This window comes from Capra hircus, chromosome 19, assembly GCF_001704415.2.
Source record: "Capra hircus breed San Clemente chromosome 19, ASM170441v1, whole genome shotgun sequence".
NCBI classification, from domain to species: domain Eukaryota; kingdom Metazoa; phylum Chordata; class Mammalia; order Artiodactyla; family Bovidae; genus Capra; species Capra hircus.
The window spans coordinates 57,144,824-57,166,278 of NC_030826.1; the positions used below are offsets into that span (position 1 = coordinate 57,144,824).

The following is a 21,455-nucleotide window of genomic DNA, read 5'->3' on the forward strand; positions in this document are numbered from 1 at the left end:
TCAGAAAGAAAAAGGCAAATGCCGTAGGATATCGCTTACAAGTGGAATCAAAAACATAACACAAAGGAACTTATCTGTGAAACAGAAGCAGACTCACAGACAGAAAACAGACTTGTGGTTGCCTCGGGGTGGGGGGTGGTGGTGGAGAGAGGGATGGATCGGGAGTCTGGGATTAGCAGGTGTAAGCCAGTATATTTGGGATGGATAAACAACAGGTCCTCTTCTACAGCACAGGGAACCATGTGATAAACCGTAATGGAAAAGAATATTTAAAAAGAATGTATATATATGTATGGGGCTTCCCGGGTGGCGCTAGTGGTAAAGAAAGCGCCTGCCCCTGCAGGAGACGTAAGAGACGCAGGTTGGATCCCTGGGTTGGGAAGATCCCCTGGAGAAGGAAATGGCAACCCACCCCAGAATTCTCCTGGAGAACTTCCATGAGCAGAGGAGCCTGGCGAGCTATGGTCCACAGGGTCGCAAAGAGTCGGACAGGACTGAAGCAACTTGGCACGCATGCGCACATATATATGTATCACTGAATCACTTGGCGATTTCTGCTGTAATTAACGCAACACTGTAAATCAGCTACACTCCAGTTTTAAAAAACAGGAGGCAGGAAGAGATGGAAGGGGAGGTGGGGAGTTAATGCAGCTATGGGTGGGATGTACAGAGTGGAGATTAAATGAAAAGTGATGCTGAATTTCCAGACAGGGTTTTCCTGTTGACACTCCACCTCTAGCAGATGGTTAAGATTAAAGTCCCAACTCAGAACAAGTTTAAAAGGATTAGAGTTAGCTACACACTGAAGTTCCAGGGGAGAACTGCCCTAGCCCAGACAGAGAAAGACAAGGGGGTCCAGGTATTGGAAAGAGAGACCCTCAGCTTCTAACCACTATGGGATATAGTAAAGTCACTCAGCCTCTCTGAGCCTATTATCATCATCAGTGAAAAACAAGACTGGCTTCGTGCCTATGTAGCCACTCAAGTCTCCATACTCGGAAGGACTGCATATTTGGTTCAGCACTTTGCTGCTGTCTCCGGAAATTCTTAACAATTTTTAAACAAGGGGGTCTCCATTTGCATTTTTCTCTGGATCTGCAAATTATGTAGCCGATCTTGGTCAAGTCCCTCCCTGCGGGGTTGCCGTGGGGACTGAATGAGAGATGATTCATTGAAAGCACCTTGCCGGCTGCCTTGCTTAGAGTAAGTCACTCAGGGAATGGAAAAGCACCCCAGAGTGAGCTCCCAGAGGACAGATGCTCCAGGGGCCTGTGGGTACCAACGCGGCCTCCCTTCCCTGGGAGGAGGGATCCTGGGGAGCTGGGCTCCTGGACACTGTCCGTGGCCCAGCCTCTGGAAAAGCGCTGGGCCTCTGCTGGTCCCGTTCTTGCCGCCCTGCTTGAGTGCCTGGCCTCTCTGCAGCTCATCGCCTGGGAGCCGGAGCAGGAAGAGGAGGTCACCATGGTGACCGCCCGGCCCAACTTTCAAGACAGCATCCACGTGGGCTTCGTGTCTGGCCTGAAGAAGTTCACGGAGTACTTCACCTCGGTGCTGTGCTTCACCACCCCCGGGGACGGGCCCCGCAGCACCCCGCAGCTGGTGCGCACCCATGAGGATGGTAGGCAGCCCCCGGTCCCGGCTCCCTCTGCCCCGACTCCCTACGCACCCCCTCCTCCACGGGCCAGGCTGTGCGCTCCAGGCACAGGGCAGCCCTGCTCTTGTCTTCCAGCCTGGGGCGCCCCTGGAGCCCCGCGGGTCATCTTGCAGACGGTGGTCTCTCTCTGGCTCTAACTGGCCTTGGGTGGGGTGGGGGGCCTTCTCGGGGTGCAGTGCCTGGGCCTGTGGGACACCTGAGCTTCAGTGACGTCCTGGACACCTCGCTGAAGGTCAGCTGGCAGGAGCCAGGGGAGAGGAACGGCATCCTCACAGGTAGGCCCCTCAGTGTTGCCGACGCAGGGGGTGAGCCGGGCCGGGAAGGGTCATCCTGTCCATCCCCCTACCGCCTACCCAGCGTCCCTCCAGAGCCTCTCAGCAGACCAGTCTTTTTTGGAGAAGACTCAGAGAAGGTTCTCAGCCCCTCTGCTCTGTGACACACCCCAGCTCTTCACCGTGGCTGCAATCCCCACACAGCAAGGGCGCCCCACCCCGACCCATGATGCTCCCACCTCCCCGGAGGCACCTTGCTTCCAGTGCGTCCAACCGCCAGACTCGTGGGGACATGAGCAGCAGAGCAGAAGGCTGAGGCCACTGCAGCTGAGCTCACGCTGTGCTGCGGGCTCTCCCCAGGCTACCGGATCTCCTGGGAGGAGTACAACCGCACCAACACGCGCGTGACCCACTACTTGCCCAACGTGACCCTGGAATACCGCGTGACCGGGCTCACCGCGCTCACCACCTACACCATCGAGGTGGCCGCCATGACCGCCAAGGGCCAGGGCCAGGTGTCAGCCTCCACCATCTCCTCGGGGGTGCCTCCAGGTGGGTGCCCGCCGCCCGCGCCCGACTCCTGCCACTCTCCTCCTGATGGCGGGCACTTACGTCCCGCACAGCCGGCCCCTCCTTGGGGTCTGTGGTCCCTGGGTCCCCCCAGGGCCGGCCTCGCCCTCATGATGGCAAGGCTGGGTGGGCTCTGCTGCTTCTTTGTCTGGCTCTCAGGGGAGCCCAGACCCCACAGGCCCCCACCCTTCTCTCCTCCGCCCATGGCCGCTGCCCCCCCCACAATGCCCACACCAGGCTCTGCATCGCACACTGGGATCTGTGACTCAGGGAAGGAAATCTCACTGCCACCTAAAGGGTCCAAATGGGATTCCAACTAGTGAGAATGTGTATTGGGAGCGGGGTAGAGCAGGGTGTGAATAATCCCACCCCCAGTTTAAAGAGCAAGCTGAGGCCCCCTCTCAGCCCCGCTTCTGCCAGACTCTGCAACCTTGAGCAAGTCACGTGCCCCCTGTGCCTCAGTTTCCTCGTCTGTATCTAGATACCCACGCATTCCCATCTGGCTCTGTGAGTCTGTTTGTGCCATGTGGCCAGGATGCCTGGAGCCGCCCACCCACCAGGATGGTTGAGATAACTGGGCTTCGGCCCACCCCACGTGATAATAACGGTGACAAGAAGGAGATTGTTTGTGGCCCAATTGTGTCCGACCCTTTGTGACCCCACGGACTGTAGCCCGCCCGGCTCCTCTTTTGTCCACGGGATTCTCCAGGCAAGAATACTGGAGTGGGTTGCCATTTCCTTCTACAGGGGATCTTTCCCAACCGAGGGATCAAACCTGTGTCTCCAACATTGCAGGCCGATTCCTTACCGTCCTTGCCACTAGGTAGTTATTAAATTACTTGATAATTTAAAGCAGCACTGACTGTTGGTGAAGTGCTCACCCAGCCCAGAGCTCCATCCATCAGTGCACTGAATCCCCCCAGTAACCCTGGTGGCTCAGATGGTAAAGAATCTGCCTGTCAGTGCAAGAGACACAGGTTCAATCCCCGGTCAGGAAGATCCCCTGGAGGAGGGCATGGCAACCCACTCCAGTGTTCTTGCCTGGAGAGTCCCATGGACAGAGGAGCCTGGTGGGCTACAATCCATGGGGTCGCAAAGAGTTGGACACAACTGAGCAACTAACACACACACACAGTATCCCTGAGGTAGGTGATATTATCATCTCCATTTTACCAAGAAAGATACTGTGGCACAGAGAGGTTAAGGAACTTGCCCAAAGACACACAGCATCGGAAACAGTCTGACCCTGGCACCTGAGCTCTTTCTGTTCATCCTGAACCTCAAGGCTCCTGGTCAGGATACAAGGTCTCCTCCTCCTTCCCCTCACCCCTCCTCCAAATCTCCCTCAGGCAGCATCATTTGGGGAGTGCTGTCGCGGGTTATGGGTGGATGGAGAGGAGGATTCTTTCTAGGAAGCCCAGCCCCTGTTGCATGGCCCTGAGGTTCTCTCAGCCCCGAGCCTGCCCCGTCCCCGGTCTGAACACAGCGAGCCGTAGATGCAGGATGGAAGCCTGTGTTGGGGGCAGGGGGTGAGGCCTCGGTCGTGCTTGGAGGAGGAGCTTTCTAGGAAGTATATGACATAGCCCCCTCTGTGCCCAGAGAGCCCTGTTCGACGTGGAAGGACCTTCTTAATCTGCCTTCCTGCCCTGTCTCCTTCTTCCAGAACTCCCCGGAGCCCCCACCAACCTGGGCATTTCCAACATCGGCCCGCGTTCCGTGACCTTGCAGTTCAAGCCAGGCTACGACGGGAAGACCTCCATCTCCCGCTGGCTGGTGGAGGCCCAGGTAGAGCCTGCGGAGGGGAGAGCGGGCAGCCTGCCCTTCGCTTTGGCCGTGCCCCTGCTCTTGAGAGCAAACTGTGTGTGTTTTTACACCAGTGTGAAGTCCATATGCAAGGTACAGAAGGCCAGGTACACCAAAAGCGTCCACAGTTCCCCTCTGCCTCACCTGTACACACATGCCTGCACACACACGTGCACACACACATGTGCAGACACACGCGCACACACTCACACACACACACACACCCTCTGATCAGGGTGGCGACCTGCTGGCCCAGAGAAATGACCAGCTGCTTCCTTTGCACTCACGGTTCTCAGCTTGGCTGCAACAGGGGAGCGTCCAGAAACTGCAGTGCCTGGGTCCCGCCCCCAGAAACTCTGATCCAGCTGGGGGTTTCAGCTGCGCTGAGTCTCCGTGGCCTCACGTGGGCTTTCTCTAGTCGCGGTATACAGGCTTCACGCTGCGCTGGCTCCCCTCATGGAGCCCGGCTCTAGAGCAAGGGCCTCAGTCCTTCCCGCCGGCGGGCTCAGCAGCTGCGCTTCGCGGCTCCAGGGTCCAGGCTCAGTAGTTGAAGCACATGGTCTTTAGCTGCTCCGCAGCACGTGGGATCTTCCCAGACCAGGGATCACACTCGTGTCCCCTGCGTCAGCATGCGGATTCTTATCCACTGGCCCACCAGGGAACCCCCTAGCTGGAGTTTCAGAAACTTACCGGATGTTCAGGAGAATCACCTGGGAAGCTTATTGAACAAGCAGACTCCTGGGCACCACTCCCAGGGTTTCTGACGCTTTCACGGGCAGGGCCCAGGAATGGGTTTGTATTGTAATAAGCGTCCCATGAGATTCTGATGCAGGCGGGCTCGGGGTCATCCTTGAAGTCATGTTTAAGGGCCTGGAAAGAAGGGGGCCCCAGTTGGTGTCCTCCAGGTGAGCCCTGTCAAAGCCTTGCATGGGCCGGCCTGCACCCCCAGCTCAGCCTGGCGGGCTGGCGGGCTCTAAGGGGGTCTCTCTTTGCAGGTGGGCGTGGTCGGGGAGGGAGACGAGTGGCAGCTGATCCACCAGCTCCCCAACGAGCCCGACGCCCGCTCCATGGAGGTGCCCGACCTCAACCCCTTCACCTACTACAGGTATGGGGCGCGGAGGCGAGGGGCTGCCCACACGGCGGTGGGCTCGGCCCTGGGGGCCTGCCCTCACCCTTGCGCCCACCCTCTCTCCCCCACCCCCGGCTCAGCTTCCGCATGCGCCAGGTGAACATCGTGGGCACCAGCCCACCCAGCCAGCCTTCTAGAAAGATCCAGACCCTCCAGGCACCCCCTGACATGGCCCCGGCCAACGTGACCCTGCGCACGGCCAGTGAGACCAGCCTGTGGCTCCGCTGGGTGGTGAGGCTCCCGCGAGCGCGCCGAGGGTGGTGGGGGCGGGACGTCGCCTTGCGCCTCATCGCCCTGCAGAAGCGGGCATCCACTGGCTCACTTCCAGCCCCCTTCTCGGTTCCAGCCATCAGTCTTAGCCAAACGAACAAACGTTCTGCATGACAAGAGGTTAGAAAACACTTTATTGAACATTGCCATGTGCCAAGCATCTTGCCTTTTTTCTTCCATATAATCCTGCAAGTTACAGCTATGCCAAGTTACAGCTAAGAAAACTGAGGCTCAGAGAGGTTACGCGTTCACCCAGTCACACAGCTCCCTGGGGTGGTTCTGGGATTCAGACCCAATCAGTCTTGCCCACCTAGTCGGAGAATGAGGGGCTCTTCCTGAGGTTCGGGGGGAGTTGGCAGAGGCATTAAGCTCTGTCCCCATAGGCTCCACGTCGAGGGTCATTACCCCACGTGACCCTGCACGAGTCAGTGATATGGCTGAGGGCTTCCCCTCCTGCCACTCACTGTTCTGAGTGTTCTGAGTGCTGTCGGTGTTGGACACTGAGCCCTCCCCCTGGGAGCCTGTGACAGTATCCTGGCCCCACTTTACAGATTAGGAAACTGAGGCAGAGAGAGGTGGGATAACTTTCCCAAGTAGCCTTCCCTCCATCCTCCCACACCGTCTAGTTAACAGCAGGGCTCAGAATCCCAACCCAGGGAGTCTGGCCCCAAAACCCACCACCGTAAACCCTGAGCATGCTTTTGTTCCTGGGGAACAAAAGAGAACATTCCCCCCGGGACAGCATTTCCCGGGATGAAGCCCCAGAGAGCAGCAAGCCAGGAGGAATTCCTAGGCAAGGAGACGTGGGGCCAGCTCTGCACAGCCCGGCTTCTTAGAAAACCCAGGAACCCTAGCTTCAGGGGGAGCTTGCCCGACTCTGCTTCACTTGGCCCTTCCAACCACCAACTCGTGTTTTTAAACAATCGTTTATTGATTTATTTATCTTGCCGCATCAGGTCTTAGTTGCCACATGTGGGATCCTAGTTGTGGTGAACAGACTCTCTAGTTGCAGCACGTGAGCTCAGTAGTATCGGGGGAGAGGCTATAGTTGCTCCGTGGCGTATGAGATCTTAGTTCCCCGCCCAGGGATCAAACCCGCGTCCCCTGCTTTGCAAGGCGAGTTCTTAACCACTGGACCACCAAGGAAGTCCCCACACAACTCCTTTTGGCCTCCACTAAAAAAGCTGAGCGCCGAAGAATTGATGCTTTGAAACTGTGGTGTTGGAGAAGACTCTTGAGAGTCCCTTGGACTACAAGGAGATCCAACCAGTCCATCCTAAAGGAAATCAGTCCTGAATATTCATTGGAAGGACTGATGCTGAAGCTGAAACTCCAATACTTTGGCCACCTGATGCGGAGAACTGACTCATTTGAAAAGACCCTGATGCTGGGAAAGATTGAACGCAGGAGGAGAAGGGGACGACAGAGGATGAGATGGTTGGATGGCATCACTGACTTGATGGACATGAGTTTGAGTAAACTCTGGGAGTTGACGATGGACAGGGAGGCTAGCGTGCTGCAGTCCATGGGGCTGCAAAGAGTCAGACATGACTGACCAACTGAACTGAACTGAAAGATATTTACTAGTTGTCCCAAACTCAACTTAAAAAGCACCGAGCTTTGGTTTATCAGAACCAAAGCTTATCAGGGTTATTTTTTATCAGGTCATTGCTACCTTTCATAAACAGCCTGATGGAGGTGCTAGTGGCTGTCAGCCCTGGCTGAGCACTAATTATGAACAAGGAGCCCCCCAGGCACGGGTACCGCGGGGAGCTATCCACCTGCCCAGCCCACCACCCCCCATCCCCACTTCCCTCCTCCGCTGCACTCCCCTCCAGGCTGGCTCTCCGTTTGCCCCCTGCTCCTTGCTCTAAGGTTTCCAAGTACTAAAAGGCTGAGGCGTCCAATACCCGGGGTGGGGGCTGGAGGGGCACAGGAGGCAGTTTCTGGGCAGTGCGGGGCCCCGGCCCCTCGGGGCCCCCCTAATGGCGTGGCCCATTACCTTTCCTTAGCAGGTGAGGGAGCCTGCGACCTGGGCCCGGCTCGAGCTCTCAGGCGCATCGATCGCTGCCTTAATGGTCTCTGGTCTGCTTCACTAAGTGTCTGCAGGAGCGGGGGGCCGGGGAGGGAGTATGGAGGCAGCAAGGCACAGACTGAGGACCTGGAGAAAGTGGGTCAGAACGTGGGGGCCCATGGATCAGGGGCTCTTTAGGGAAGCAGAGCGGGGGCCAGTGAGGGCTGAGAGCACACCAGCTCCAGCCCTGCCACCGTCAGAGCAAGAGTCTTCCAGCGCCTGCCCAGGTCACAGGCTGCCCCCGACAGGCCCACCTCTCCACTGCGAGTCAGCACCGCCAAGTTCATCCAGATAGACTTAAGGCAGTGGCTTCAGCCTCACCAGCCTAGTCACAGGCCCAGGAGAGGAAGCTGTTTTTTTTCTTTTTTTTTTCCTCTTCACTGAGACACCAAGAAGAGGGAGGCTGAAAATGCACAGGAGAGACGGAGGTGTGCTGGCGGAAGGACTTCCTGACAGCGGCTCCTGTAGTAGAGACGCTGTCTCCGCACGCTTGTTCTCCAAGGGCAGACACGGGCTGAGATCGGGCATGTTGTAGGCTGTTAAATAAGTATCTGTTGGCAGGCTCGGAGAAGGCAATGGCAACCCACTCCAATACTCTTGCCTGGAAAATCCCATGGATGGAGAAGCCTGGTAGGCTGCAGTCCATGGGGTCGCTGAGTTGGGCACGACTGAGCGACTTCACTTTCACTTTTCACTTTCATGCATTGGAGAAGGAAATGGCAATCCACTCCAGTGTTCTTGCCTAGAGAATCCCAGGGACAGAGGAGCCTGGTGGGCTGCAGTCCATGGGGGCGCACAGAGTCGGACACGACTGAAGCAACTTAGCAGCAGCAGCTGGCAGGCTGAGGGTGGGAGTTTAGTGGCAGAGACCATGGCCAGAGGTGCCAGGTGTTAGACAGCCTTTACGCCGCTCCTCCTGGGCCAGCCCCCTCGGCAGGGTCATGAATTTGTCATATGCACTGTAGAGTGGATTCTGCCTCTCCTCTGAGCCCAAGGGGAGACTCAGGGAGAAGGTGGGACTGTCAGAAACACAGAGTCACACAACCAAGCCATGCTCAGCGTTGAGCGTGCCTCACACGGGTGCCGAGAGGCTGGACAGTGGGCTGGGTAATCCCGAAGTCTCCCTGGAAGAGGCCACACGAGCCTGGCAGGTCTGCACAGCGTGGGGCAGCCCTCACAGCAGTCTTCCTCCCCCCACCCCTCCTGCAGCCTCTCCCGGAGATGGCATACAATGGGAACCCCGAGTCGGTGGGCTACAAGATCAAGTACAGCCGGGCAGACGGCCATGGCAAGACGCTGAGCCACGTGGTCCATGACCGCGTGGAGCGTGAGTGCACCATCGAGGACCTGGAGGAGTGGACAGAGTACCGCGCTCAGGTGCAGGCCTTCAACGCTGTCGGGAGTGGGCCCTGGAGCCCGGCGGTGACGGGCCGTACCCGGGAGTCAGGTACCGCCCCGGGTGCCCGCCCCTCACCCAGGCCACCTCCCTGTGGCCTGGGGACACCCCGCCTGGGTCCCTAAGGCTGGAGCTGCGGTGCAGAAGTGTCCTGGGCTCACTCTCCTGCTTGTGCTCAGCGTCTGACAGAGCATGCCCTGTGTGTGTGCATGTGTGTGTGGTTTCTCTGTGTGTGTGTAGTTTCTGTGTGCGCGTGTGTGTGTGCTTTCTGTGCGTGTGTGGTTTCTGTGTGTGTGTGTGGTTTCTGTGTGTGTGCGTGTGTGTGTGCTTTCTGTGTGTGGGGGCGTGGTTTCTGTGTATGTGTGAGTGTACGTGTGTGTGTGTGGCTTCTGTGTGTGTACGTGTGTGTGTGGGTGTGTGTGTGGTTCCTGTGTGTGTGTGTGTGTGTGGTTCCTATGTGTGTGTGTATGTGTGTGGTTCCTGTGTGTGTCTGTGTGGTTTCTGTGTGTGTGTGTGCGTGTGTGTGTGTGGTTCCTGTGTGTGTGTGGTTTCTCTGTGTGTGTGTGTGTGTGTGGTTCCTACGTGTGTGTGTATGTGTGTGGTTCCTGTGTGTGTGTGTGGCTCCTGTGTGTGTGTGTAGTTTCTGTGTATGTCTGTGTGCGGTTCCTGTGTGTGTGTGTGGTTTCTGTGTGTGTGTGCATGTATGCGTGTGTGTGTGCGTGTATGTGTGGTTTCTCTGTGTGTGTGTGTATGTCTCTAGTACCTGATCCTTCCCTGCACTGCTTCCCAAGTTAGGGGGACATGTTCCCAGGAGGAGATACCTGGCTCTGTGTCCTTTAACCCTGACCCCAGTGATGCCTGCAAGACCCCACGATTGGAGGTTGGGGAGGGGAAGGGGGAGCAGGTTGGGTTAGCTCTCAGAACCTTCCAGAAACACAAGCAGCCGCTCACAGGGGCCTGGCAAGGGGACACCCACGGAATAGGCGCTCCCACCCTGCAGGCAGCCCTCGTCCGTCCACACGTGGCGGGTACCCTGTGGCTTCCTCCTGACGCCCTTTAAGTGACGGCTCCCCTCCCACTGGGCCCCCCCCGCCCGCCCCCACTCCGCGGTTGCACTGGCAGGAAGTGCAGGCTCATCCTGTCGTGAGTCTGAGCGGGGGTCACGGGGGGCTCACCTCGCGCCAGAGGCAGCACGTGTGATGCTCCGGAGCCAAGAGCATCACGGTCGCGGGCTAGTTTGCTGTTTGGGGACCGCGCCCCCATTCCCTCCCTGGACCCCCTCCACCCCTCCGCTGCGGGGTCCACACTGGGTCCTGAGCCCCGCCTCCCCTCTCCCCCCTCCCCCAGTGCCGTCCTCCGGGCCCACCAACGTGTCTGCGCTGGCCACCACCTCCAGCAGCATGCTGGTGCGCTGGAACGAGGTCCCCGAGTCCGACCGCAACGGGCTTGTGCTGGGCTACAAGGTGAGGGGCTCCCTGCTTCCCCGTCCAGGCACCCAGTCCTGGCGAGCCCCTGGCGCCCAGAACGCTGCCTTCCAGATTGGACACGGGGGATCTGCCTGCTGGCGTCCACAGGTCACCACGGCAACCAGGGAGTCCTCCCTTGCGGGTGGGGAAGCTTCCCATGAGGGCTGGAGGTCCTGGGGGGCAGTTCTGCCTGCCCCAGGAGGCCACACTGGGCCACTCACTCTCAGCCCCACGGGCCCAGATTCAGTTTCCATCATCTTCTAGAATTCCTCCCAAGCCTGCACCTACAGCCCCAGCCTGGAAGTCATGAGACATCCCAGCGCTGTGGCTCCTGGCTGTGTGACCTTGAGCAAGTCAGGCCCCCTCTCTGGGCCTGCTTTCCTAGCCGGATGCTCCCCGAGGAATCTCCAGCTCTGCAGCTTAGTACATCTCTGTGTCCCCCGCCTACCCCGAGCACTAGCTTGTAACCCGGGGACCAAGCCCCTCCAAGGGGCCCTGGGTCCACCTACTCATCCTCACCCCGCCCCCCATCCAGCTCCTGGGGAGGAGACAGGAGACGTTCTGGCAAGACCAGAACCCGGCCCGCGGCCCTGACCCTGCGCTGGGCTCTGACAGGTGCTGTACAAGGAGAAGGACTCGGACGCCCCGCCCCGGTTCTGGCTGGTGGAAGGGAACTCCTCCCGCAGCGCCCAGCTCACAGGCCTGGGCAAGTACGTGCTGTACGAGATCCAGGTGCTGGCCTTCACGCGCATCGGCGACGGGGGACCAAGCCACCCTCCCATCCTGGAGCGGACCCTGGACGACGGTGAGGTCACACCCCCGGGGGTCTGGAGCTGTGCTCCACTCCCTACTGCCCCCTGCCCAGCCCTGCCCCTCCTGGGGTCTCCCTCTGCCCCAAAGGGAACCGTGGCCTCAGGCTTCCCCTGGGGGAGCGGGCCTCTGAGGGCCACCTGCCCACTGCAGGGAAGGCTAGCAACAGACCTCATCCCTGAGGAAGAGATGACAGCGCAGGGGCCTTCTGGCGTCTGATCCAGCCTCTCTGGGGCAAGAAAAGAGAATCTGCGCCCCTTTTGATCCTTGTCCCTGGGGGCAGGCTCAGGCCGAGTGCAGGTCTGTGCAAGGGAAAAGGCCTGATTTTCCCTTTGCACAAGCCTACGGGTCCTGTTTGCCAACGAGTGACGCCAGTTGAGCTCCAGGCGTCCGTCTCTGCGGCAAAACGCCCCATCAGAGGCCGCCCTGACAGGCCCTTTCCCCCGCTTCCTGCCCACACGCATCCTCACACGCTGCTCAGCACAAACATCGGTGGGGTCGGGCTGAGAGGGCCAAAAGAAGCCCAAACACCATATGTCTCTGCTCTCGAAAGCGATAAATCAAGCTAATGATGTGTTAAATTAAATATGTTCTATCCTTCCGCCTTGACAAATATACCCTCCTAATGACCTGGAAGGCCAAGTTCAAATTTAGAAATCTCAGCTTCCTTGGCATTCTCGGTGGGATGGAAGCGGCGCAGGAAAACCTGTGCCCCCATCACCTTGGTTCTCTCCCCTCCTCACCCCTTCCCCTCCGGCTTGTAGCCATCTCCATCCACATGTGTGCCCTGAAACAGCCGCCCACTGGCCATTCCTGGGTCCAGAAGGGCAAGTCTGCACCCTGGGGAGGGTGGATCCGGGGAACAGACCCAGGAAGCACGCTGGGAGCTGTTGGGACAGGGCGCCCCAGATCTGGGGATTCCAGACAGAAGTCTGGAAAGAAGACTGGTGCTGGCTCGGGATGGGCACTTCCGTTTTCCCCCAGACTGGAGCCTGGGTCCCTTCTACTTCCTGCCAAATAATATGTAAACCTCCCTGATCACATGTCCTTGCCCCGTGCTCACACGCAGACACACACTCCCCCGCAGCTCACTGAGCCAAGCGGCCCGTCCCCCGCCTCTCCCGAGCTGTTCTGTGGGAGCGGGGTGGGTCATCCCCCGCCTCCCCCGAGCTGTTCTGCGGGAGCAGGGTGGGTCATCCCTTGCCTCCCCGCTACTCTGCAGGAGCAGGATGGGTCATCCCCCGCCTCCCCCGAGCTGTTCTGCGGGAGCGGGGTGGGTCTGGGGGCCGAGCGGTGGCCGCTCAGTCACCTGCTCCTCCCTTGTGCCCCTCAGTCCCGGGACCCCCCGTGGGCATCCTATTCCCGGAGGTGCGGACCACGTCGGTGCGGCTGGTCTGGCAGCCCCCCGCTGCCCCCAACGGCATCATCCTTGGTAAGGCCTTCCCCTTCCCGGGCCCAGGCCACAGAAGCAGGAGGTATAAGAAACAAAGGAGGCAGATGCTGCGTGGGCAGGAGAGAGACTGAGCCCAGGCAGTGTTCACATATCCCCGAGAAAGGTTCTGACTTCTCCCACTAGAAATCTCAGTCTGGCAGAGGACAGCTTTGTGGTGGCCCAGGGGGAGGGGGAGAGGGGGAGTTTGGGGTCAGCAGATGCTGACCTAGGGTGGATGGACGGCGAGGCCCTACTGTAGAGCACGGGGAGCTGTGTTCAGCGCGCTGGGATAAACCATAATAGAAGAGTGCACTATAAAAAGAGTGTGCGTGTACACGTATTACTGAGTCACTTTGCTGCGCGGCAGAAATCAACACAACACTGTGAATCGACTAAACGTCAACTTAAAATAAAACTGTCTATAAGGTTATCAGCTGGAGGGCACGGTCAGGTTCAGGTCTCTTGAGGATCATTTTAGCTCTGTACCCCCACAGAGGGGCAGGAAGGACCATTGATCAGCTCTGTGCCCCAAGAACCCCAGGGCCCCAGGTGATGGGCCATCTGGTAAACCTCGGCCATAGCTTCTAAGTGTGGCCAGGTCAGGGTACCCTGACGGGCTCAGCCCGGGGGCTATCACAGGTGGGAAGTGGGGCCCACAGCCCCCAGCAGGGATACTGTAGATGGGAAGCATCATTTCATATCCAAGGCTCCTCCCCTAACACATACAGACACACTCACACATGCAGGAGCAGGTGCAGGGTTGAGATCAGCAGCCGTGTGAACTTAAGCCCGTCTGCTCCCCTCCACGGCCTCAGCCCCTCACCTGTAACGTGGGGACTGGACCACGTGTGTCCGGTTCAGGGCTCTCAATCCGGGCACCTCCCGGTGATAGTCATGCCTCTGCAGAGTGGAGGTGGGGAGGGCACGTGACTTGGACTTAGAAAGACCTGGGCTGGCTGGACTTCCGGCTCGGTCACTTCCTGGCAGGTGGTCTGGCCTCTCTGAGCCTCAGTGTCCTCCTTGGGGGCTGGGCTGGGTAGGGGGTGGGTCGCACTGGTCCAAGGCCCCCAGAGTCACACTCCCCAGGGGGCAGCTGAGGATGTAAGAGCGACCCAGAGTGGCTCGAGGGCAGGTGCTGCGGCGGCCTCAGGTTTGGGGCCCTGGGGGCAGCCTGCCCTTCCTCCCAGTGCCGCAACCCCCCTTCCCGCCCCGCAGCATACCAGATCACCCACCGGCTCAATGCCACTTCGGCCAACGCTGCCGCTGTGGAGGTGCTCGCGCCCAGCGCCCGCCAGTTCACGGCCACCGGCCTCAAGCCGGAGTCTGTCTACCTGTTCCGCATCACGGCCCAGACCCGCAAGGGGTGGGGAGAGGCTGCCGAGGCCTTGGTGGTGACCACCGAGAAGAGAGGTAACCATCCCCTGGGGCTGGGGAGGGGTCAGGCACTCACCCCCTTTCCTGGTGCCCCGCCAGGGGTGGGCCAGTGACAAGCTGTGAGTCTCTTGTCCTGACCCCGAATGAAGAATGGGCTCCCCTCTCTGTCCCCAAGGCCGGCATGGGCTCCAGTAGACTTCCGGAGCTGGGCGGGGCGGTCCCCTTTCCAGGACCCTGCTCTGAGCCGGTACTGGTTTTCCGAAGGGCGGGTTGGTGAGACCAACTTCCCTCCTCACTCCCTGCCCCCTCGACAGAGGGGTCCAGTTGGGTACAAAACAGGGCCGCAGCCCGGAGCCCCAGCTGCCTTCGCCCTGCGGCCTTGACTCGGCTTCCCACCCCGGATCGGGTTCCCCAGCAGCAGGCCTGATCCCCAGACCCCTGTGAACCTGACTTATTGGACAGTGTTCCCAGAAAAAAAAAAAAAACCCAGGACAGTGGTTCTCAACCAGGGTGACTTGGCCCCCCCGGGGGCCACTGGGCAAAGTCTGGAGGCCTTTGGGTTGTCACACCTGGAGAGGAAGGCGTCCTGGCATCTAGTGGGTGTGGGCACACAGCCCACGGCGTGCAGGACGGGCCCCGTCAATAGAGACCCATCCACCCAAAGCCAAAGTGCAGAAAACCCCCGCCACAGGGCGTGGGGACACGAGAGGGGACCACGCATGGGGGGCAGACAGGCCGAGTCCCGTGGAGGGAACGTGGGCTCAGCCCCACTCCATCAGGGCCAGCCTAGGTCCCATCACAGCCCCGTGCAGACACAGGTCGAAGGAGCCGAAGTCCACACCTCTCACTGTCAGCCCTGGGGGGCGAGTGGGGTGAATTCCCAGACACCCAGGCCTCTCCTAGTCCGGGGACCACCGCTGACCAGGAGCCCCAGTGCTGACTGTCGGGTCCGCTATGCATGGAAGTGGGCTGGGGAGGTGGGCGAGAACGTGCATTTCTTAACCCCCCTGCCGCGTGCTCACCCGCTCGCACCCTGCTCCGTGCACCCCCCTAGACCGCCCGCAGCCCCCCAGCAAGCCGGTGGTGCAGCAGGAGGACGTGAAGGCACGCAGCGTGTTGCTGTCCTGGGAGCCGGGCAGCGACGGGCTGTCCCCCGTGCGCTACTACACCGTCCAGACTCGCGAGCTGCCCAGCGGCCGATGGGCGCTGCACTCAGCCTCCGTGAGCCACAACGCCTCCACCTTCCTCGTGGACCGGTGAGGCCCCGCGGTCTGGCCGCCAGCCTCTCCACCCTGCCCCGCCCAGCCGGGGCCGCACCACCCTCGGAGGGACTCCTGGGGGCCCGGAGCCCAGCCCCACATGGCTTCCATAGCCCCCATCCCCCAGACCCCTCCCCATCCACACACATCCCCTCCAGCTGTGTCTGAACCTCCCTCCCCACCCTCCCTGGAGCCTTGTTAGGGCTGCCTCTTAATTATCTATTTCTGGAGTCTAGAAGCCCCCCCTTCGAGAGAGGCTGGCCACTCTTCATTAGCTGGATCCCGCCAGCCAGCCGGCATCTCCTCCATCTTTAATAGGGGAGTGGAGCTCCGCTCCGAAATCCTGCCTTCAATTTAATTCCTACTGGGATGTATTTTTAATATTCCAGTTGACGTGACCGAGAGTTTTGAGCAATACTCTTCTCCTCCCCACCCCCCACCGCACCCCCAATAAATCAAAAAGGAAGCCGTTTGCCTGGAGAGGAAATGAGCCTCATGGAGATGAAGTGCTGGTTAACTCTTGAGACCCTCAGCCCCTCCTGAATTTACTAAGTGCAAGAGCTGGCTGGCAGTTCTTGGGGGCAGGGTCAGCTCCCAGTGGGGTTACTCCGCCTGCAGGCCCCTCTGAAGTAGGAAATATGTGGACATTTCCACTTGGGGACCTCTGGCGTCTAGCTGGGACCAAGGGTGAGGCCACACCCCGAGCTGGCCCGGTCTAGGGGCCCCAGGGCCTGGCCTACGCCCCAGGTTGTTGCCTTCATAGCAGACCGTCCTTCTGAGCCTCCATGTTCCTGTCTGTATAATGGACCCTCGCCCTCCGGGGCTGCCCTGGGGGGACCTAGAGGGACACCTCCCCCGTTCATTTATTCCGACTCCTCTACAGGCTCAAGCCCTTCACATCCTACAAGTTCCGCGTGAAGGCAACCAATGACATCGGAGACAGCGAGTTCAGCGAGGAGTCAGAGCCCCTGACCACCCTACAAGCCGGTCAGCGCCCTCTGCTTGGGTCTCTCTCTCGGTCCCCTGGGCAGTTGCTGGGTGCTGGGCATTCTCTTTGTGGCGAGGGGGCCTCCAAAGATGGAGGGACCCTAGGCCTGCTGGATCCTTGGTCTGGCTCCCTGGGCAGACTCCCAAGGAGGTTTGGGTCCGAGGGACCTTCTCCAGGGCTCAGCACCCTCAGCCAGCCTGGCATCCTCACATCTCCGAGCTCACGGCCAACCCCAGAAAGCCGTGTCAGCGTGGGGAGGCCCGTGGGGGGCAGAGAGGGGAGGCTCCAGGCCCTCAGGTCTGCGCTGGGGTCAGGGTCCCGGCCCCTTTCCCCATCCACACTGGCTATTCTTTCGCAGGAGTTGGGGCGGGCAGTGGGGGTGGGGACTATGCCTGAAACGGGACCAGGGTCAGTGGAACCTGGTCCCCATGGCCTCCCACGGGCCCCAGAGCTCAGCTGCCCACCTCTCCCCACAGCCCCCGACGAAGCGCCCACCATCGTGTCGGTGACACCCCACACCACCACCTCGGTGCTGATCCGATGGCAGGTACGCCCGGCAGGCGGGGAGGGGCCCGTGTCCCACGCAGACTCGGTCACAGTCTGTGCTCGGACCAGCAATTCACCAGCCCCGGCAGGACTGGAACACGGTGCCCACGTGCATAGACACGCAGGCTCACATGTACACGGACACACCCTTCACTCCTCTCCCCGTAATCAGATCCCGCCACGTACCCTTGTGTGGATGAGGACCCAGACTCGGGGAGGGGATGAGAAAGTCCCAGGTCACACAGCTGCTGGCTGGCCCTAGGTGCCCTGAGGTCAGCAGAATCCTCGGACAGAGACAGGCGTGGGACATCCAGGGTCTCCGTGAATCCAGCCCTGCTCTGAGTGAAGGGGTTCCCAACAGAGACCAGACACAGGTGTGTGTGTCTCACCTGTTCCCCGGGCCGGGCTCTGACCTGTGAGCAGGAACCCACTCTCCAGGTACAAAGAATCCCCCTTCCATCCCTGTCCACCCCCAGCCACTGCTCATGTGGGCACTGCCTCTCACATGGCCGGAGGAAGACCCAGGACACTTCTCAGAGAGCCGGCTGCCCCTGGGTACCTTCACGACCCTCCCCAACCCCCTGAAGTCCAGCCATGGGGCTCAGCAGGTCACCCCCAGGGGCCCCAAAACCAGGAACTAGTGTCTCCTTTTCTCAGGATTAGAGGGTCAGGTGCCAACCTTTGCCCACCTGCAGATCCCCTGAAGGGGAAGCCTTTGAGGAGGAAACAGGAGGGACCCTCCCCAACCCTCCCCCATCCCCAGGGCCCCCCTGAGGAGGACGGTCCCCAAAGAGAAAATGACCTGGAGCAACCAGGAGCCAGTGGAGGCTGGAGCAGGGCGGGGCCGTCCTGATGGAGTGAGCAGCAGGGAGGTGCCAGATGCAGCCAGGGACGCAATTAAGGAGCTCATAAAAGGCTGAACTGTTGCAGCAGGTTTTTTAGAAGAGGTGTCATAAAAGGTAGTTTCCACCTTCTCCAGAAGCCTGTTCTCCAGCTCATCTGAGGACGGGAGCAGAAAGCAAAGGAGAAAACGATAAAGACACAGAGGCGCAGCTCAGGGAGACACGCTTTCCCTGGGTCTCGCTGTACAGCAGGCCGGGGCCTCTACCTAGTTCCCTGACTCCTGGGAAACTCCAAGAGATCTTGGCCAGGGTGGGTGATCATGTGAGGAAGTTTCTAGACAAGGAATGACACTGTAAGACTCGTCCTGCATCCAGAGTCGTGCTCAGGGCCCCCACGATGCTGTGTGACCTTGGGCAGGTTCCTTTCCATCTCTGAGCCTCGTTTTCCTGCTCTGTGCGGTGGGAATGGCGTGGTGATCCCTGCCGTGCCCTGCCTCACAGAGAATGCTACAGGGGTGGAATAACCTCGCCGGAAATGCTCGGAAATTAAAGCTGCTCAGTGCCAGTTCGATTCCTTTTCCTGGTCCAGACACAGTCCCTGCTCTAGGCCTGCGGGAGGCGGTGTGGGGAGGGAGGGAGGGAAGGAGGGACCGAGTGGAAGGGGGACTTGCCGCCGCGGTCCAGCCCAGCCGGCTCCATCATCCTACCCTCTGCCCTGCAGCCGCCGTCGGAGGACAAGATCAACGGAATCCTCCTGGGCTTCCGGATCCGCTACCGAGAGCTGCTCTACGACGGAATGAGGGGCTTCACGCTGCGCGGCATCAACAACCCAGGGGCCAAGTGGGCGGAGCTCACCTGTGAGTGACAGCGGAGGGAGGGGGTGGGCGGAGCCTGAACCTCCCAGCTTCCCGGAACCTGGTTACCCTGGAACCCTGCCGCCCTCCTCGTGTGTGCGACTCAGCCCGTCCCGTTCAGTCACCAAGTGCGTGTTTCCTTAGCACTTCACACGCCCCCGGACACCGGGGGATACCAGGGAGCAAGACAGACAGGGTCCCTGCGTTCTCAGAGCTAGCGGGCTGGAGGAGGAGCCAGGTGCTGGAGAAGAAAGCCCTGGTAGGGGCGTCTAAGACCCCTGGCCTGACCGCTGTGAAGGGCACATTCCAGGGGAGCCTAAAGCCGGCGTCAGAAAAGACGTCCCAGGGGATGCCCGTGGCGATGGCCCTGATGGATGATTCCAGGTCTTAAAGAAGCGGGGGTGGGGGGGTCCTGGCATGTGCAAAGGGCTTGAGGTGGGAAGGACTCAAAACCAAGCCTGGTCGCGTCCCAAGGGCAGCCGTCTGGCCCCTTCTGGTTCCTCTGGGAGGTTACTGTTCTGCTCTGGGGTCCTCGGAGCCCAGCCTGCCTCTGCAACTGGAAGGAAGACTCGAGAAGCCAAGTAGAAACGCCAGAGAGTCATTCAAGCTAAGGAAGGATGCGCCGTGCTTTCAGTTAGGACAGTTACTTCGGGGACTTGAAGATGACGGCTGGTGATGGGGCAGGGGGCCCAAGTAGAGGCGAATAGGAGACGTAGGGGAGAGCGGGAGGGTGGCCCCGAGGCAACAGGCTTGGGACTGAGCCGAGCCAGTCTGGGAGATGGCGTGCTGTGGTCCACCCCCCACTGATTCATGCTGGGGATGGGCAGGGGTCACAGGAATCAGTCCCCGGATGGGCGGTGGGACCAGATCAGAGACGGGTGGGAGCGGAGGAGCAGCTTAAGATCCTCTTGATCCGTCTTGACGCTTCCTTCCATCCTTCTCTTAAACCCTCTGCTCCTTGTCTTCCAGAGGGTATTAGCAGACAAGATGATTGAACGCGGAGCCAAGGAAAATTAATAGAAAAAAACTCAGAAGTAGCTGATCCAACAGCTTGCATTCTTTTTTTTTTTTTTTAAATCGTTTGGCAGACATGTGCTGGTGGTTGTGATTTTATAGGCCTGTGTATAATACAGTCATATTTCCTAGTAGTAAAATGGCTTCTGGTTCATATGAGGAAATTAACGACACCGCTCCATCACGGCAGGAACTCAGCCTTTAGACAAGGGCCCAGAGGGTCCCTCAGAACCGTCTCCATCTGGGGGTACTGGGCTCCCAGGGACTCCTGGTGCCCTGTGACCTCCGGCGGGTGCATGCCAGGGTGGGGCAGCATCATCCTGGGAGCTGCCTGCCCCCGCCCCACCCCGCTCCCGCCCCAGCCCCTAACTCAGGAATCTGGAAGGCCCTTCCCTCTGCATGTGTCTTCCCATCCCGCCTCCTCATCAGGGTCTCTGTGGCGCAGTGGGTGTGTGTACTAACCTCCTCTGTCTGCTGTCTCCCTCCGGCCCCCTCCGCACCCCACCCCCCCGCCCCGACCACCCCCCTGACCCCACCCCATAGCTTTCTACTCCATGCGGAACCTGAGCCGGCCCAGCCTCACGCAGTACGAGCTGGACAGTAAGTCCCCCTGCACAGCAGCTCCCCGACGGGCCAGGCCTCCCACGGGGAGGGGAGAGGGGCCTCCGAGGACGCTGGCCTGCAGCCCAGGGCTACGCCCACCTCAGGCTGCTTGAGGAAAGGCGCCTTCCTGCACACACGAGACTTTCCTGAAATGCACAGCAAAGCAGGGGGTCTCCCGGGAGGGTCTGCCCCAGCCCTCATCTATCAGGACAGAAGAGAAAGGAAAATGGCTTTGGCCTTATGCTCTGGGGAGCCGGGAATGGTGACGGGGTCCGCGGTAGGACCTGGTGGTCCCGCTGGTTGGATGGGTGAGGGGTCACACTGCTGCCGCCCGTCTCGTCCATCAGAGGCACTTGTCAGCTCAGCTGTCTTGTCCACCGAGTTCCACCCTGAAGTGAGCAGGGCCCCTTCTTCCCCCAGGGACCAGGACAGGTCCCTGGCCAGTGCCCCGGTCCCCTGCCCTCACTCTTTTCCTAACATCCCGGAGGGTGCTTGGTTCTCCCCAAGACCCAGAGCCTTGAGCCAGGGGGCCTCCTGTTAGGGGCCCACGTTAGACTGAGTTATTCATCTTCCTTCCTCGTGGGCGCAGGCCTGGGGCTGTCAGGGTGGTTAGAATGCCCACCTGGGTCAGGGGGAGCAAAGAGGAGCCCCCCACCAGGCACAGTGACCCCCCCAGGTGTCAGGCCCATATTCCTGCAACTGCCCCCTCTCCCAGCTTCTAAGTGTCTCCCCCAAACACCCCGAAGTGAGCAGGAACAGAGGGCTTCTTAGCGCCGAATTCACATCCAATAAGCCCCTCTCTCTAAGGCTGAGCCCTGGCCCCATGTTGAGACTTGGTTTAGGGAGACTAGCCCGGGGAAAGGGAGGGCAGGGGGATGGGGAGGTGCTGGGAACCTGGCACCCCTGTGATCAGGGTGCCCAGGCCAGGCAGGGAAGAAGTGGCCTGTGACCCAGCGTGTCCAGGACACTTTGGATTCGCACCTGTTGTCCCAGCGTGAATGTTTGTAGTGGCCCTTTTGGTCCTAAAAGTGTTCGGGATGGTCGCATCCTGTGCGGGGTCCCAGGGATGAGCCAAGGCGTCCGCCGCCGCGGGCCGGCT

The 21,455-nt window shown here is 60.0% G+C and overlaps 1 protein-coding gene across 2 annotated transcripts in view; it reads left to right on the forward strand.

The window, feature by feature from the left end:
• SDK2 (sidekick cell adhesion molecule 2) overlaps nt 1-21,455 on the forward strand; it is a 272,623-nt gene that overhangs the window by 213,602 nt on the left and 37,566 nt on the right. Inside the window, exons 19-34 of one of the 2 annotated variants that reach the window (XM_018063889.1) lie at nt 1,423-1,618; nt 1,831-1,929; nt 2,287-2,478; nt 4,160-4,281; nt 5,295-5,404; nt 5,509-5,659; nt 8,982-9,219; nt 10,516-10,631; nt 11,250-11,439; nt 12,778-12,876; nt 14,092-14,286; nt 15,305-15,506; nt 16,393-16,496; nt 16,974-17,044; nt 18,607-18,742; nt 20,297-20,353. In XM_018063889.1, the coding sequence (XP_017919378.1) occupies nt 1,423-1,618; nt 1,831-1,929; nt 2,287-2,478; nt 4,160-4,281; nt 5,295-5,404; nt 5,509-5,659; nt 8,982-9,219; nt 10,516-10,631; nt 11,250-11,439; nt 12,778-12,876; nt 14,092-14,286; nt 15,305-15,506; nt 16,393-16,496; nt 16,974-17,044; nt 18,607-18,742; nt 20,297-20,353 (2,278 nt within the window). The remainder of the gene's footprint in view (nt 1-1,422; nt 1,619-1,830; nt 1,930-2,286; nt 2,479-4,159; nt 4,282-5,294; nt 5,405-5,508; nt 5,660-8,981; nt 9,220-10,515; nt 10,632-11,249; nt 11,440-12,777; nt 12,877-14,091; nt 14,287-15,304; nt 15,507-16,392; nt 16,497-16,973; nt 17,045-18,606; nt 18,743-20,296; nt 20,354-21,455) is intronic. The other variant, XM_018063888.1, reaches the window with a different exon arrangement.